The 15,803-nt window shown below is 48.2% G+C and overlaps 1 protein-coding gene across 1 annotated transcript in view; it reads right to left on the reverse strand.

Annotated features, from left to right (window-relative positions):
* Positions 1-524: 524 nt before the first annotated feature.
* Positions 525-15,803, reverse strand: part of STX1B (syntaxin 1B) — a 43,400-nt gene continuing 28,121 nt past the window's right edge. The window contains exons 7-10 of the mRNA XM_077314698.1: positions 15,032-15,105; positions 14,107-14,244; positions 13,517-13,627; positions 525-12,467 (exon numbers count right to left, since the gene is read on the reverse strand). Coding sequence (XP_077170813.1) covers positions 12,387-12,467; positions 13,517-13,627; positions 14,107-14,244; positions 15,032-15,105 — 404 coding nt within the window. The 3' untranslated portion in view covers positions 525-12,386. The remainder of the gene's footprint in view (positions 12,468-13,516; positions 13,628-14,106; positions 14,245-15,031; positions 15,106-15,803) is intronic.

Below are 15,803 nucleotides of genomic sequence, written 5' to 3' on the forward strand. Positions count from 1 at the left end.
GGATTTCTATTCTGCCCCACCGTCAAAAACTCTGGGCGGATTGCACATTTATATAATAACAACCCCCTGGAAAACTCTCAGAATTAATGACCGCGAAACACACAATCCTATAAACTATCACAATTATACGTATTAAAATAATACAGTATCGAATATTAAAATTGGACTGTGATTTTGTAGGCCTATAAAAGGTTTCTGAGTTTTTGAGCCTGAGAACCAACTCTTCTTCTTCTACGTCATCTTCTAAATCAGGGGTAGTCAACCTGTGGTCCTCCAGATGTCCATGGACTACAATTCCCATGAGCCCCTGGCAGGGGCTCATGGGAATTGTAGTTCCATGAACATCTGGAGGACCACAGGTTGACTACCCCTGTTCTAAACGATCATGAAAATGACTGTGACTTTGGGGCTTGTCAGTTCCTTGGTGAACAGGAACAAGGTCCACCATAAACTAAAATGGCAAAACAAGGAGACGTCGAGAGGCGTGAAGTTGCTGAACACACACGGAGAGACACAAAGCAGGCAAAAGGTGATACCTTTTTATTCGGCCAACTTCTGTTGGCGAGAGCGTGCAAGCCATTGAGCATTTGGGAAAGTTTAGCATTTAGTCACTGGCTTTTAACTAAGTACATTCGGACAGACATTGAAAAGAAAAGAAAAAAAAAACAAAGTGTCATTTTTTTTTCCCAAATGAAAAAAGGACCATCTTTAAATCATAATAATAATAATAATAAAAGAGCCACACAAATGAATCCGTAAAGAAATCTAGAAATAAACTTCCCCGGAATAAAACACTCAGACCCTCCGAAGTCAGCCAGTAAAGCGCATTCAGAACAAAACAAACGCAACTTTTTCCACGAAAAAACAGAGAGGGGAGGGAGAGAGAGAGAGAGAGAGAGAGAAGGAGTTGGGGAAATTACCCATCACGCACAGCAGCTGGTATTTACACACGGAGGTGGGGAAGGAAATAAAGAGTGGAGGGTGGGGAAAAAATCTTGAAGAAGAGAGGGTGGAGGGGGAAGAGGAGGAGGAGGAGGAACAGAGGTGTGATGGGGAGGCATTTCCTTTAACAAATCTGGGCCCTGAACCCTTCCAAGATTCACACAACAGCCTAACTTGGAATGATAGAAATGTCGATTCCCTTCTGGTGTTGCGGGGATTCTTTTTGGGGGTGAAAGGGCGTGAGACAGGCAAAGGCATGGCTTTGAACGTGGCTTGGGACAGTGCAGTGAAGCAGCCGCCAACTTCTGAGGAGCCCCTAGGGCAGGTTTTGCAAGCAAGAGACAAACAGAGGCGGTTGGCCATTGCCTGCCTCTGCTCCTTGGTGGCCTCCCTTCCAAGAACTAAGGGCTGGTTCTGCTTAGCTTCTGGGATCTGGTCAGACGGGCCAGACACAAACCAGGGGGCCTGCTGAGGCTTTCTGGGGCACGCACTGGAGGAAGCCACTTGGGATCCTGGCCCTTTACCCAGCGGTGCACGTCAGTTGTTTTCTAGTGTATCTGAACGGTGGTGAAGGCTGCGATCTGCTTGTCACACAGCTGTCGCCTCTCTGCAGGGAGCGGCAGTCCTTTTGCGGGGTGGCTCCGGCTTCCTCACTCGTTCTTAAGAACTGCCACCAGTCGCTACAAACGGCCTTAACTGACACAGCCTCCCGAAGAGGCATCGTAACCTGGCAGGGAGAGCGGCTCTGCGAGACAAGAGTCTTCGGTTTGCTCGTCAAACTACAAGTCCCAGGGTACTTTGTGAGGAAGTCACGGCAGGCAAAGTGGTCTCGACCCGGCTGAAAGAGCAGAGTGCAAATAAGTCCCAGCTTGACCTCAATAGCCTGATCTTGTCACATCTCGAAAACTAAGCAAGGACAGCCCTGGGCCTATTCTGCACACAACAGATAATGCGCTTTCAATGCACTTTAGAAGTAGATTTTCCTGTTCTGCACAGGAAAACCCAGCTGCCAAGGCACATTGAGAGTGCATTATCCTAAGTGTGCAGAATGGGTCCTGGTCAGTGTTTGGAAGGGAAACCACCAAAGAATAGGGGGGATTTGATTCAAAGGCAGGTAATGGCAAACAACCTGGGTTAGTATCTTGCCTTGAGGGTGGCGAAACGGTGGCACTCCAGATGTCCATGGACTACGAAACCCATGAGCCCCTGCCCGCATGTGCGGGCAGGGGCTCACGGGTTTTGTAGTCCATGGACACCTGGAGAGCCACATTTTGGCGCCCCTGCTCTACGGGGTCACCATGAATCAACTGCAGCTGGACGGCATTTCCCACCACCAAGCAAAGCCTAAGGGAAGCCGAATAAAGACGGAGCAGGAGACCAACCAGATAAGCAAACGGCTCCGATCCAGAGATGTGGATCCGAGGATCCCAGAGTCCCATTTCACAGGGTCAAGAGGGGGCAAGTGGCAGGTGCTGCCTCATCATTAATGTCTAAAAAAGAGAGTTTGAGGAAACTATGCACCTCTTTTGTTTCCTGGCTCATTCGGGGAGTTTTTTTTTTGTAATAGAACCTCACATTACTTGGGATAAATATTCCTTTTGGCATTTTAGGGCTTTCTGTTGCCCTAGCAAGAATGTCGAATGCCTGAGCCTGCACGGTGCAAGCGTGGTTGGATACGACGGGGGTCTCTTGGGTAAATTCTCCTGCGAGATACGGGAGTTGTGCAAAAGTATTGCTGGGCTCTTCCAGAACTGCCCTTCATTCCGGTGGGAAGTGTGCGGCAGAGCCGAGCACTTGACTGTGCGTTTCGAGGTACGGACAAGCAAGAGACGAGGGCATCTTTGCCCTCTTTGCACGAGTCTGAAACCTCCAGGGCAATTTTCCAAATGGTTCTACAGATCTGCAGGGCGGAGGGACATCTTGCGTCAAGTTAAGCATCTGTATAAATCTTTGCACATCCAAGGCCCCAGATGTATCCCTTCTGGTCCCCAAAAGCGCCATATGAGAGGGAGCAAAAAAGGGAAATCGTTCAAATAATTTAGATAGGAAGGTTAGAGGGAGACAATTCTTTTTTGTTGTTGTTGTTGTTGAAAAAAACATTCCCTCTGTTTTGGATCGAGGGAGATCGTTCTGATACACGCCGCAAAAAACAAAATCCTATGGATGCACAAATGGGATTCTTTTAAATCTATCCCCCCCCCCAAAAAAAAGCCAACACCTGGACAGGTATGTTTGTCTTTCCAACTGGGGATTGTGTTCCATTTATAAAAACCCATAATAAGTTCGATTCCCCACCCCATCCCCATCCCAAATAAGAAGCCCACTAGAAAAATATATTTCTCTGACATTTGAAATGGGAATAGTCCCTGGCCCAGAACGACACTTTGTCCCGGGATACCCATATCCTAAATCTCAGCTTATTTATGAAATAGTTTTGCATATGTTTCAGGATCTAACATTCTGGCAGAGCGTTCCGCAAACTTCTTCCGCCCACCCCGCCCCCTGCCTCCAAGACCTTGATTTTCAGTAAGAGCTCCTCTTACAGATCCTTCCTGTCCCTGGTGTTACCCATCCCAGTTGGCGTGGCTGATGGTGATCGGCAAGATATTATTAGAATAAGGTTTCATCAGGGCCAAGGGCAGACCTCCTGGCTGGTTGGCAAGGACTGAAAACTGGCAAAGGGTCACACACCACAACAGCTACCCCCGTTCGGGGCAAGGCACACAAGAAGCTCAGAGGCAACATGAGAGAATTCTCACTGGGCATGCCCTGTCCCTTCCTGTTTAAGAAGGCCCAACTGAGCCTGCCTGGTCCAAATTCTCCCCTCCTTGCCTCCCTCTACAAGAGGGATACATAACAGCAATGCTGGAGGGTTTGGGTATAAAGGGCCGCAGCAATCGTGAAGAACATATCAATTAATTTATGAGGCGAGGAAAAACAGGTATCTTTTTAAGACATGCACAACGGGAAAAACAGCTTTACTTATCAAGAGCCACAAGAAAGGGGCAGGCAGGACTGGGAGGGAAGGGCCCTGTTGCTCAGCCGGCAGGAAATTGTGCGACTCTGACACTACCAGCCAAGGGAGGTCTGGATGAAGACGCATGAGAGGTTGGGGTGGGAAATCCAGCCTGCATACAGCACTGCTAATCCCCGTTGATTTCCGTGAAGGAGGGAGCGTGTGTTTAAGCCCCTCTCACAGAAATCTCAGGATCCAAAAGAGCTTCTGTCCCCGTAAAGTTGGATCTAAATAGTTCTAAAAAGGAGGATCTAACAAACCATTTCTTGCTCAGTCTTGGTTCAAAAAGAAAATCATCTTCCAGGTAGAGGAACACCTGCAGAGGAATACCTTTCTCCATCATTTTTGCTGTAGCAGAAGGGAGTTAATTGGACCCAACCTACTTTCTTCAGGACCACTGGGTATTGCGGCAGAATCAACCACAAGTTACCACGTGCAAGACATGGAGCGCCTGTCTTGTGAGTGGTTCGATGCGCATCTAGGTCGTGACTTAGATGGGGTACACAGACTTACTGGATCTCGCCAAGCTGACTGGCTACTATTGAGGGGGGAGTGATTGAGAGAGCAATTATAACATTTCTCCATCTGGGATATTTCTGCTTCTTTTTTGTAGGCGTGGGCAATCTGGCTGATGCACAAAGCTATATCACCCACATAAACTTCCCCATTCAATTTGGTATGGACACATTTTTTCTGGGCTCCTGCACTGGGAAAAACAAGAAACCCGGTACAGGTGAGAGAGCTTGTATGGGCCTTTGTGTGTACAGGTGTACAACTCTCTGGACTGGCTCCTCGTGGACGGCAGTCAGATGAAATCCCTCGATCCAAAACGGAAAAGGACAAAGAAACAAAGGACAGAAGAGAATTAAACGTTTGTCCCTTAAAGGATCTTCCGTTGTCGCATGAAGGGTTACACGCGTGACATCAGGGGGAAAGAGAAAGAGAGCTCTTTGGGTAATTGATTTCTTTTCTTTTCCTCTTTTGCTGTTCATAAAATGGTTTGATCAGCGAAATGGGAAGAAAATATACTGGCGTTTGTCCCCCCTCTTTTTTAAAAAAGGAAAGTACCATAAAGTTCGTCAAGGGACTGGAGGAGAGCAGAAGAGATGGGGAGATGGAGGGAGTTGTCAATGAGGGGAGGGGGGGGGAAAGAATGACGGAAGTTTTTTGTTAAAGTTGTTGTTTCTCAGCAAATACGCCACAGAATACAATAAACCGCCTACACTGAAACAATACACAGATCAATACCCAAAATGGAAAGTCAAGAGGATTTCGACACGTTCGTAGGATTGTTCTTTGAGTCTTTGCGCTGTTGTAAATTTGTTTGTTTTTTCTCTCTCTTTCAAACAGTTGGTTCTGTCGTTTTTGTGTATTATAGCGTCGGATTATTTTTTATGATTTTTTTTTGTAAAAAAGATCAAAAAATCTAAGTTTTCTTTGTTCTTTCTTTTTTTTTTTCCTGGAGTTTGATCTCTTGCATGCAGAGATGACGGGATGGAAGCCTTTGTTCGAGAAGAAAACAAGAAACGTATGCATGTACGTGCACGGGAAAGCGTGCAGTATGTATGGGAATACTCCGAAGCATATACTGCATTGACCCCCCACCCCAAACCAAGATACACATAAAGACACTCCTTTAAACAATCAGACCCCGCAAACACCCACCCACCCACCCACTGCAAATGGGGATGTGCACTGATTCCAGCTGAAACATGACCTTCCAAACAATTGAAGGCAGTTGGGCCGATTCTTTTAGTGCAGCTTTCCAAGGAAATAAGCAAAATGTAGCCCTCTCGAGGCAATGGAGGGCAAAGCTTGTTTGGACAGCGTCTCCTATCATGCACTGTACATCTAATTTGGGGGTCAGCCCTGCCTACCGTAATTTTTCTAATATACGAGTCCCAGACACTCAAAGCAAACGTTTGGGCTTGTCTGAGGGTAATTACAGTCCCTATGCATCAAAAGTGTGTATACGCCACTGCGTAAAGTTGTGCCTGAGTGCGTGTTTACGCCCGTGCGCGTGTTTGCGTGCGCAAGACATCTGTAGCAGTCAATCACACCAACGTGGTCAACTTGCACATTGACAGCCGCACACGCAAAATATCCTTGATATATTTAGGGACTGGATTTGCAGTGGTTTAAAGCTGTCCCAGCACAATGGCTCGGATGCCGTTTTACTCGCCAAACCATTTGGGGGATTTGTTACTACGGTGATTAGTTTCTAACTGGGATGCACCTGCTTGCTTGGAACTGGGAATGGGGGATGAGAAAACAGGCTGCCTATAAACCCCTGTACTGGAAATTCGCCACATCGCAAATCAGTTATGGATCTCGATAAATATAAATAAATGCGTTCTCTCTCCAGGATGCAACATAGATCGACGGGCAGATTTCGGATCCAGCTATCTATACTGGAGAGAATGATTCTCAAATGGTCACAGGAAGCCATGTTAAGCCAGGGAATATTCTCCCCCTCCCCCAATGCAACCAAGAAAAAACCAAAATTGCTAGCTTGTCCCCCCGAGAATGAAATAATTGGAGAAATTTAGGGAGTAGCGGACTGATTCTCAGTGTGAAATCATTAGCCCAAGAGATGGGCCACGTGAGGTTAAGCTTTGCGCTGATTGGTGGAGGAGGTAGACCTCTGAGCTCCTCACCCAATCAGGAGACCAGGTGGGAAAAACCATCTCCTGCAGCCACCTTACGTAACTCCTTGGCAAACCTGCCCTGACGCTTTGAGAACCAATACATAGACACGCCTGCACATACAGACACAGCTGGACGGATAGATATAGCGTATAATATTTAGGCACATTAAGAGCGCAACACAAGCATAATCGGTACCATGTACACTTGTAATGCAAACTTATTCATGCCAACGACATACAATAGACATTTGCCACACTCATTAGTCCAGTTGCTCTCCAAAGGGCCACGTTTGAAATAAAAAGAGTCACATTTCAGCGCAGATTTTGGGTGCTCTTGACGTGCGGTTCCGTTAAGATCCGACCTACATAAATCAGCAGATCTGTGGATCTCTTGCTGAGTTGGACCATACCGGAGTCAGGGCTGTGGGGATTGAATGTCCGAATCCTGGCCTGTTTATCCTCTGTATGTTTACAAAACTAACTTGAGGGAGAAGACATACTAGGTTTTTTGGGTGTTTAAAAAAAATATACAGGTCAGGGGTTGATTCCCCTACCTACCCTATGAAGTGGCTTGGTTCTGCTCCCGGCATAAATCCGGTGACTGCATAGCTTGGCTCTAAATAGATGCACCTCTCCAGTGTATGGTTCGATACTAAGGTGGTCCTCTCAGAATGGTTTTTCTTAGGGCAGACCCAGTAAGGTAAGAACAACCTGGGTGCCCACGCTGGTTGCTGCCAGATTTCGAAAAGGACATAGCAGGTGGTACACGGCCATCAAGAGACAGGCAGTCCAGTGGCACCTGTTCAATGTGACATTTTAAAACATCTCCTAGTTAAAGAATTCCAGTTAAACCCAACACTCTGGCGTTTTGTTTCCATGATTGCCGGAAAATTCACCTCTGCGTAGTTTTCAAATGTATTCTCTAAAGCTTTTTGATTCACTTTTGCAGGGATCTTAACGCCATGTTTTCAAAGGGAAAGTCAACCCTTCCCCCCCCCTCCTTTATTCTTGCGTTTATAGGAAATATGCATTTTATTTCAGCTTCCTTGTCGGGCTATTTTTCCTGGGGACTGCAAACCTAGATCGGAATCATTAATCCAGCCTTTGTCGTATTTTAACTGCTCCAACAATGTGACGTTTTACAGCCTTAATTAATCTCCATTAAGTGACTGCCCAAAAAGCTCTGAGTGAAATCTAGACCGTGGGAATTTGCACTGGGGAGGGGAGGGGGGGGGTTTCTTATGAACCATTTTAGAGGCTTTAGGATTTGTTTGTTTTGTTTTGCATTTGTCCGTAGAACAAGAGGGCAGCTTCATGCCAGTAGAGGACCAAAACTTTTATAACAAGGATCCTGGTTGGAATTCCCACCGAAATCAAGGGGTCCGACCCTGGCGTAACTGTGGGGCAAAGACCTGCTGGTATATACATGCAACAACAGGACTGTACAGAGAAACACACACGCATATACAAACACACGCCATATACTGCTTGCAATATGCAACTCCTGTGTGTGGAATATGCGTATGCCTATTTACCCCCCTCCCACCAGTTCATTTGCATATAGATACAAAAATGCATTAATGAACATCTGTACAGCATATCTATACAGATATGTATGTATTTACACACACGCTCTTGCACGCGCACGCTCTTGCACACATGCACACACTTCCACACACACCCCTGCTCTGCAAAATCAGAGTCCAAAGTGATAGAAGAAATTGCAGGTGTGAAATGGGCAAGGGAGATGTGATTTGGGGGGGAGGTGGGGATCAGCATGAACCACCCCCGTGTAGAAGATATCAGGAGGGCATTTTCTTTATGGTACTGGGCACCGCGAACCCTGGGGAACCTTACAAGGAGAGGCACTGGGGGGAGGCGGGCAGAGCTGGACAAGACAGGACAGGTGTTTGGCCAAAATGGGGACTACCGCATTCTCCTCTCTAACTGGTCTGGCATAGCCTCTCACCACCAAGAGCGCTGGACAGTTGTCAAAGGACCTCCCTCAAGAAGTCTTCACCACCATCACCACCACCTCTGCTTCTTAGCCGATTATGATGGCTCCTAATTTTGGCCTTGGCTTCTCCATAGTCAAGGTACGTTGAAACCTCAGAGTATGGGGAGTGGCACAGACTCATGGTCAATCCATTTAAAACATCCCAGTGGCAAATGGAAAGGGCTAGAAGAGGAGGATTCTTACAGGGTATCCAGCATGCGCCATCTTTGCCTTCTTCTGGGGAAGAGCCCGACTGAGAATTGCTCCTTGAACAGTGTGGTCAACTCAAGGTTGATAGAGGGATCCTATCAGGGCCTATGCAAGGGTCAAGGTCAAGGGCATTCCAGGAAAGAAAGCCTGTGGTGCCCACATCGTCTCATAGCGTGGCTTGGAAGCCCCCTTGCTCTTGTGCTGTAGGGTTTCTTCCTCACAAAGCTAGCCAATTAACGGATCTCATCGGCACTGAGGAAAGAGTGAGCCCAACGTTGGTGATACAAGTGCACTGGAAAAGCATCCAACTGACTGCATAAATAACGTGGCGGATGGGTGGCTGCATTGGGGATGCAGTCAAAGAGCGCAATTTTGAATCCAGTACCACCTTAAACACAAGAGTTCCAGAGTAGGAGCTTTCAAAAGTCAAAACTCTCCAACATGTCTTCCCTGGAAATCTCGTGGGTCTTTGGGGTGCTACTCGACTCGAACCTCGCTCTGCGGAACAAGAGGCTACCACGAGCCACCCCCACGGAAGCGGTCGCTTGTTGCGTGCCTTCCTCCTTCCAGTCAACTTCCGCCAGGGCTTGGCAGTTCCGCCGCACCTTTCCACTGGGTGTGCTTGGATCATTTCATCGCTCCTGGTCCGGAGGCCGGGGGAATCACCTACACACAGAGGAGCCACCCCCAAAAAACAGTGACTGAAGTTTAAAACAGAGAGGAAATTCTCCTCTGTGGGAAGGTAACTGTTTTACTCCTGTGCAGTTTACAAAAGAACTTTTTCAGGCATAAGAAGGGAGTGGGCTTCTAGTTTTCAAACTACGCCTCTGCGGTCGAGAGGGTTCGGGAATAATTAGCCTGCATGATCCTAGAGGAATCAAATTTTCTGGGGTAGGAGGGTGTTGGAAGAATAGTGCCTGGTTTTTGTCTGTAATTCCTGTAGGTTTCAGAAGAATGATGCCACAGGACCTCCGCTCAGAATATTACTACTGGGTAGCAGGTAACTGTGTCCCTACTGCATTACAACTACGAGCATCTAGCCCAGGGCGCACAAAGGCACATTCAAAAGCATCTAATGTTTACCGGAATCTGCCTTCATAATGCTGCTGACAGGCGCAAGCATCCACCGAAAAGTCCTTGAGACGGGTGCATAGTTAAGGTGAGGTGCAGCCCTCGTTTTAGCTGGAAGGATGTAAGCTATTCTGCTAAAATTACAAAGTGGCATAGTAGGAATAGTATTATTACTCTCCAGCGTTGTATCAGCAAGAAGTGACTTCTCACTCTTGAATACTGCAGGGTATTTGGCCTAGGTCAAGCCGTTGGGTCCTTGACTCCATCGGAACATTTTTGAAGTGCGTAGCATTCTTACTCGAGGGAAATCTAAAGATGGAGCTTTGTTATTCAAGGGTGAATTTCTCAAGCACAGGTAAGGTGCCATGGGTCAAGAATGGTTTGCTATTTTTTTCTTTAAGGGTGGGAGATAATACCATCGTAGTGGTGCGGTATCTTTTTGGAATGTTATTAGAAAACCAGTAGGTTTTCCAATGTGGTAAAGGACTCCTGTAGTAGCAGGCAGCCTCTGGTAGAAGGACAGGAGACCAGGCCTTACGTGGGAACGAAGAAAAGGGAGAGGCTGTCATTTGTGGCCAGTTTGAGATCGCTCAGAACTGAAAGACACGGTCAAGGAGTAATGTGTGACGTGGATTTCTGGAAGTCGAACCATTTCAGATGGCAGGTGGGAAGAACTGTGTTTTTTAAACATCCCCTCCTCCCTGGTCAAATGGTCTTTGCAAAAGAAAAACTGGTGTCACCAGGAAGAGATCTGGCCACAGTTTTTCCTCCTAATCTCCAGGTGCAGAGAGGGATCTCCTCTTTACCCAGAAATTCTCAAAACAAGAGAACCTCCTACCTGCGCATAGAACTAAGGCAACCCCAGGAAAACATGATATTTCAGAGGATGGAGGTGGGCTTTGAATGTCTTCTTTTGGTCCTCTAATGTACAAGGCCATGAGAGTATAGTTTGTTTTAGGACTCTTGGACCATCAGATGATACGTGATCATTGTGAAGAAGGAATTATTTTTGAGGGGTATCAAACTGTCAGGATCTCGGTTCTATCGCCCGTGTACTTTTGTAGCAAGGTCAGAGTCCAGTAGCACCTTTAAGACCAATAAAGCTCACGCCTTGAATAAATCTTTGTTGGTCTTAAAGGTGCTCCTGGACTCTGATTTTATTGTGCTACTTCGGACCAACACGGCGACCCATTTGAATCTTTCTTTGTAGCAAGGGTTTGTCATAAAGTCATAGTGAATCTTCTGCATTCCTGAAGACCCCAGGGGAGAGATATTCTTTATCTAATATCAATAAAAGCATATGCGGCAATATTGCTTAATAACACTGCACGGATATGGAGTGTCCCTACATTTGCTAAATACTGTGAGCAGTGCCCAGTACTGATATGGTGATGAGTTCAAAACACGCTAGCATCCATGTGCCGACTTCGGTCTGTGTCCGTAGCCCATTTTGGAAGCTGTTCCGAGCGATCCGTTTATATGCAGCTATTGGAGGACGGGTACTAGAATTCTGTGCTATTTGTTGTCCAATCGAGGGGTGATCCAATTGGTCCCCTGTGTGCCCCATCCGGCCTGCGCAGCCCTCCGACAAACACAGCTCTCTGCTCTCCAGAGGGGCTACTAATGGGAGAGGGGAGGTGTGTGACAAGAAAATTTCCTCACAAGGGTGTGGTGCACAAGGAGAGTGGATGACGCGACAGACAACCAGATTGTGCCCTGAGTATTTACTCGGTTCTTCTGAGTGTCTAACGATGAACACTGGAGTTTCAAAAAAACACAAAACCTATCAAAAACGGTGCTCATAGTCCCTCGGGGAGGGGAGCACTTGGGTTTCCCGTTGCCACCTCTGAAAAGGAAAAGATCCACGCTCGCGCCTGGAGGGGAAAGATAACTTTCCCCCTCTCCAGAGGCTGGTAGAGTTACGATCACCGGACACACACACAAAAATATATAATGTTCAAAGAGCCTTGTGCAAGTTCGCAGCCCTGGATATTGCATAACGTTAATACTGAAGTATTTTGTCCTTTCTGCTACGCGACACGCCCCAGCGTTGTAAAGAATGGCCCGCCTGGGAGGACGGCTTAAATTCATGGGTAGCTCCTTTCCTGCGAAAGGCAGGAAAAGAATCACCATGGCCTATTTCCTCCCTCAGGGAAAACTTCTGATATGAAGAAGGGAGGGGGGAATCTGGGGTGGGGGGTGGGGGTGGGGGCAGGCATCACAGGTTTTGGAGCATGGTGCAGTGGGAAGGGGAGGGGAGTGCGTTTCCGAGACACCCGACTCAGGCCCAGAACCTCTGACGATTCTGGGGAGGGTCCCGGCGTCCGGCAAATGAGTAAAATGGATGACGAGATGAGCTTGAACAACAAACTTAGATTTGCTGACCTAGTAAAGTTGTTTTTATCTATAGGTAGCTGGAACATGTGCTGTTATATCCACTGCATGTACAATTTTTAAATTATTATTATAATATTATTATTAATTTTTTTTTTTTGCTTTTAATTTACAACCCAAGCGTGCCCCCGATGGAGGAGGCCAGTACTATACCGAGGACCACGCAACAAATTATAATCATAATTTTCTTCTACATTACCCCCCAAACAATCCACGGAGCAGGAAGAAAAAGAGAGAGAGAGAGAGAGAGAGAGAAGAAAAAGAAAGACAAAAAGGTTAGTTAACGAGATGCCGGGTAAGACGCGGGGAGGCTTCAAGGCCAAGGAGGGCCGCCATGTTGGTTTCTCAGCAATGGCCAATCAAAATGTACCATGTCCTCACATGCTCAAAATGGCAGCCGTGCGGAGAAAGGAGGCCAGCTGGCCCAAGGGAGCCAGCAGCAGGTGGGAGATGCATTGTCAAAGGTGGAGGACCTTAAGGGGCACCCAGGATTAGAGATGGAGCGGGGCTTTCGGCTGCAGAAACTGTTCATGCCGTCACCCCCTGCCTTCTGGGGCTGCCTCTCCTCCTCCATCTTGCTTCTTTCCCAGCACTCCTCAAAAACCAGCTTTCCCAGAGAGCTTTTGGTTCATCTCCTTGACACTCATTCTTAACCGTCCCCCGGTCTTGTCTAGACTGTGTGCTGCTCCATGGCAGGGACCTGTCTGGTTTTTGCCATCCCTTAAGGCTCCATAGACACTGGAAGCGCTACTCAAATAAATACACGAAGGGGGTGACCATTCGGCCTGCTCATCAAGAATCTTTGCCAGCAATGCTGGGCAGAAGGAAGCTGGGGGGGGGGGGTCGCTATATAGCTCGCTAGCTCTTTCTCCATGGCCGGCCTGCGACTACGCAGTCCCCACGTGGGGCTGGCCAGAAACCACGAAGACGAACCTGGATATTGTTCTAAAGAGCAAGTTCAGACGAGGTCGCTCTCCAAGACGGTTCTGCTACTGCTTGCCTGTCCGGCTGCGATCCCACGCATGAGGATCTACCAGGACCACTGCTAAGAAACCCAGGATTGGAACCCAGTTCCAAATATCACCTGTAGAATGAACCCCACTCGCCCTCTTTCAGTCCTCGGAGTCCCAATCTTACTTTTCTGCTCCAAAGGCTACATATTCTTACCCCAAGGTGGGCCCTCCCCACCTTTCTCTTCCCCCCCCACGCCCACCCATACCCCAACCTCTCCTCACTCACCCTCCGAGCCTTGCTCTGGTATTTTACAGCTTTCTTGGTGTCGGACACAGCTCGTTCCACGTAATCCACAGAGTGCTCCACATTGTATTCAATGCGGTCGATCATCTCACCCTAGGGGGGGGGGGGGGAGAAAGGCAGGGGCTCAGACAGGCAGAAATTGGACAGGTTAAGGTGGATGCATCGGACACGGCCGCTGGGGAAAGCATTCTTCCCTTCTTCCAGTGTGGCATACATGGGCTTAGCAGTGAGAGGAGGAAGAGGTAGAGGAAAATAATGATTGATTGATTGATTGATTGATTGATTGATTGATTGATTGATTGATTTCTATCCCGCCACTCACACAAAGTGGCTCATGGCGGGCTACAATCATCTTAACATCCCTAGAAAACATCGAAGCATGACCCCAATAAAACCCAGTGACAAACCATAACCTCCAGGAAATCTCAAACTCTGGGACGGCTCGTTTTGGAAATGAAGACACAGATACCACCCCGGTTTTGCTTCCTCGACCACTTGATGGCCTGCTGAGCCACTGGGGCACCCCAGGCGGGCTGCAGTATCCGAAGGCAATCCGGCTTTGCCGTCCCTACCTGGCTCTCCACCAACATGGCCATGTCCACAAACATGTCATGCAGCTCCCGGATGCTGGTTTCCAGTTTGATAATCTCATTGTGCCGGGTTTCTATCTCGTTAAGGGCCTGCTTCGTCATCTGGGAGTCCATTTTGATCTGAGCCAAAGACAGAGACCGACATAAACAAAGGGAGAGAGAGACCGAGCCCCCCAAACACTCCCAAATTCTCCCTTGCTCAAATAAATTGCATAGAGTGGTGGGTGGACATCCAAAAAAACCAGATTGCAGACAGCTGTGGGTTGTGGCCACCAATGGCCCGAGACTTGTAGCTTTCACTTAAAAGAGAAGGCAATGCCTAAACCACTAGGGCTGTAGGTAAACTGTGAAAACATATCAGCATCTCTGAAGGGCAAAGAGTAGGAGGGAGGACTTTCAAACATTCAGGAGGTGGGCCTTACACGGACACTCCCCATGGCCCTAGCTATGCAGATGCCCCCAACCGACCTTGATCCAGACTCATGATATGCTCGGAGAGCAATGTTCAACCAAAAGAGTCACGTTTACTTCTCTCCCTTGCATAAGACAGACGCCTCAGGGAGTTTCACAGCTTTCCTGTCCTTCTGGCTACCGTTCCTTCAAACTGGGAGCCATCTGTCCACCACAAGCTCCATGGGGCCCTGCCCACTTTCCTAAAATTGGGGGGAATGGTGCTCAGAAGAGCCAGAGGAGGCCTGTCCAAGAAGGACATGGGGCTCCCCAGACATCAGGGTATCACTCATCTAGACCCTATAGGGACCTCCAAGGCTGGTTCCTTGTGGGGTGCTCTGCTCTTGGCCCCACAGCTTCAGGCACCAGGAGAAATAGATTGTAAACGACCACCCCCTGACAGGAACCGACCGCCACCACCCCCAACAACATGAGGGGCGGCCGTGTTGGTACATACATCATCGGTGAAGATCGCCAACTTCCCACTCTCCAGCATGTCTTCTAGTTCCTCGTTGGTCGTTGTCCTGCCAGCTGCAAGAAGAGAAGGGTCAGAGAGAGCCGCGGATAGTCACTGCGTCTTGCCCTACCTACAGCGTCCCTAGCGCCGGGGACGGTGGCCAGCTGGCCCAACTTGCAGGTGGACATCTTAAGGACAAAGCAGGCGCATTTCAACTTGGCTTGTTTCCATCTCTGTCGAAGAGAGCAGATTCCCTTCCGCCAATGAACAACACAAGCATGGAGGGAGGGAAGGATTCTAGGATAGAAACTCCTTTGTTATTTGCCTCGTCCAACCCTGAAAAGGGGTCTTTACTACACACCGATCCCTCATTGGCCCCTCATTGTTGCAAAGCCGCTTCTCTGCCACTAGCTGCTCGCAAAGGAAGTTAGACAGTGTGCTGCGGTTGTGAAAATTAGGGGTGCCAACCTCCTGGCCGGGCCTGGTTATCTGAGACAATTACAGCTGATCCCTGGACTTCCAGGCATGGTTACCCTGGAGTTACCCAGCCTAGCCCGGTCCTGTCAGGCCTCGGAAGCTGAGCACGGTTGACCCTGGCTAGTATTTGGAGGGGAGATCTCCCAAGGATTCGGATGGTAGCTCCCAGCCTGGTTTTTAACTCTCTTTCCGCCACACATGGAATGAGTCCAACAACAACGGCTCACATGAGATGTGATGAGGAGAGTTTGAATTTCTCACAAGGGGAGCCAGGAACTGAATGGGTGTGATGCCG

The sequence above is a fragment of the Paroedura picta genome, chromosome 16, assembly GCF_049243985.1.
Source record: "Paroedura picta isolate Pp20150507F chromosome 16, Ppicta_v3.0, whole genome shotgun sequence".
NCBI lineage: Eukaryota > Metazoa > Chordata > Lepidosauria > Squamata > Gekkonidae > Paroedura > Paroedura picta.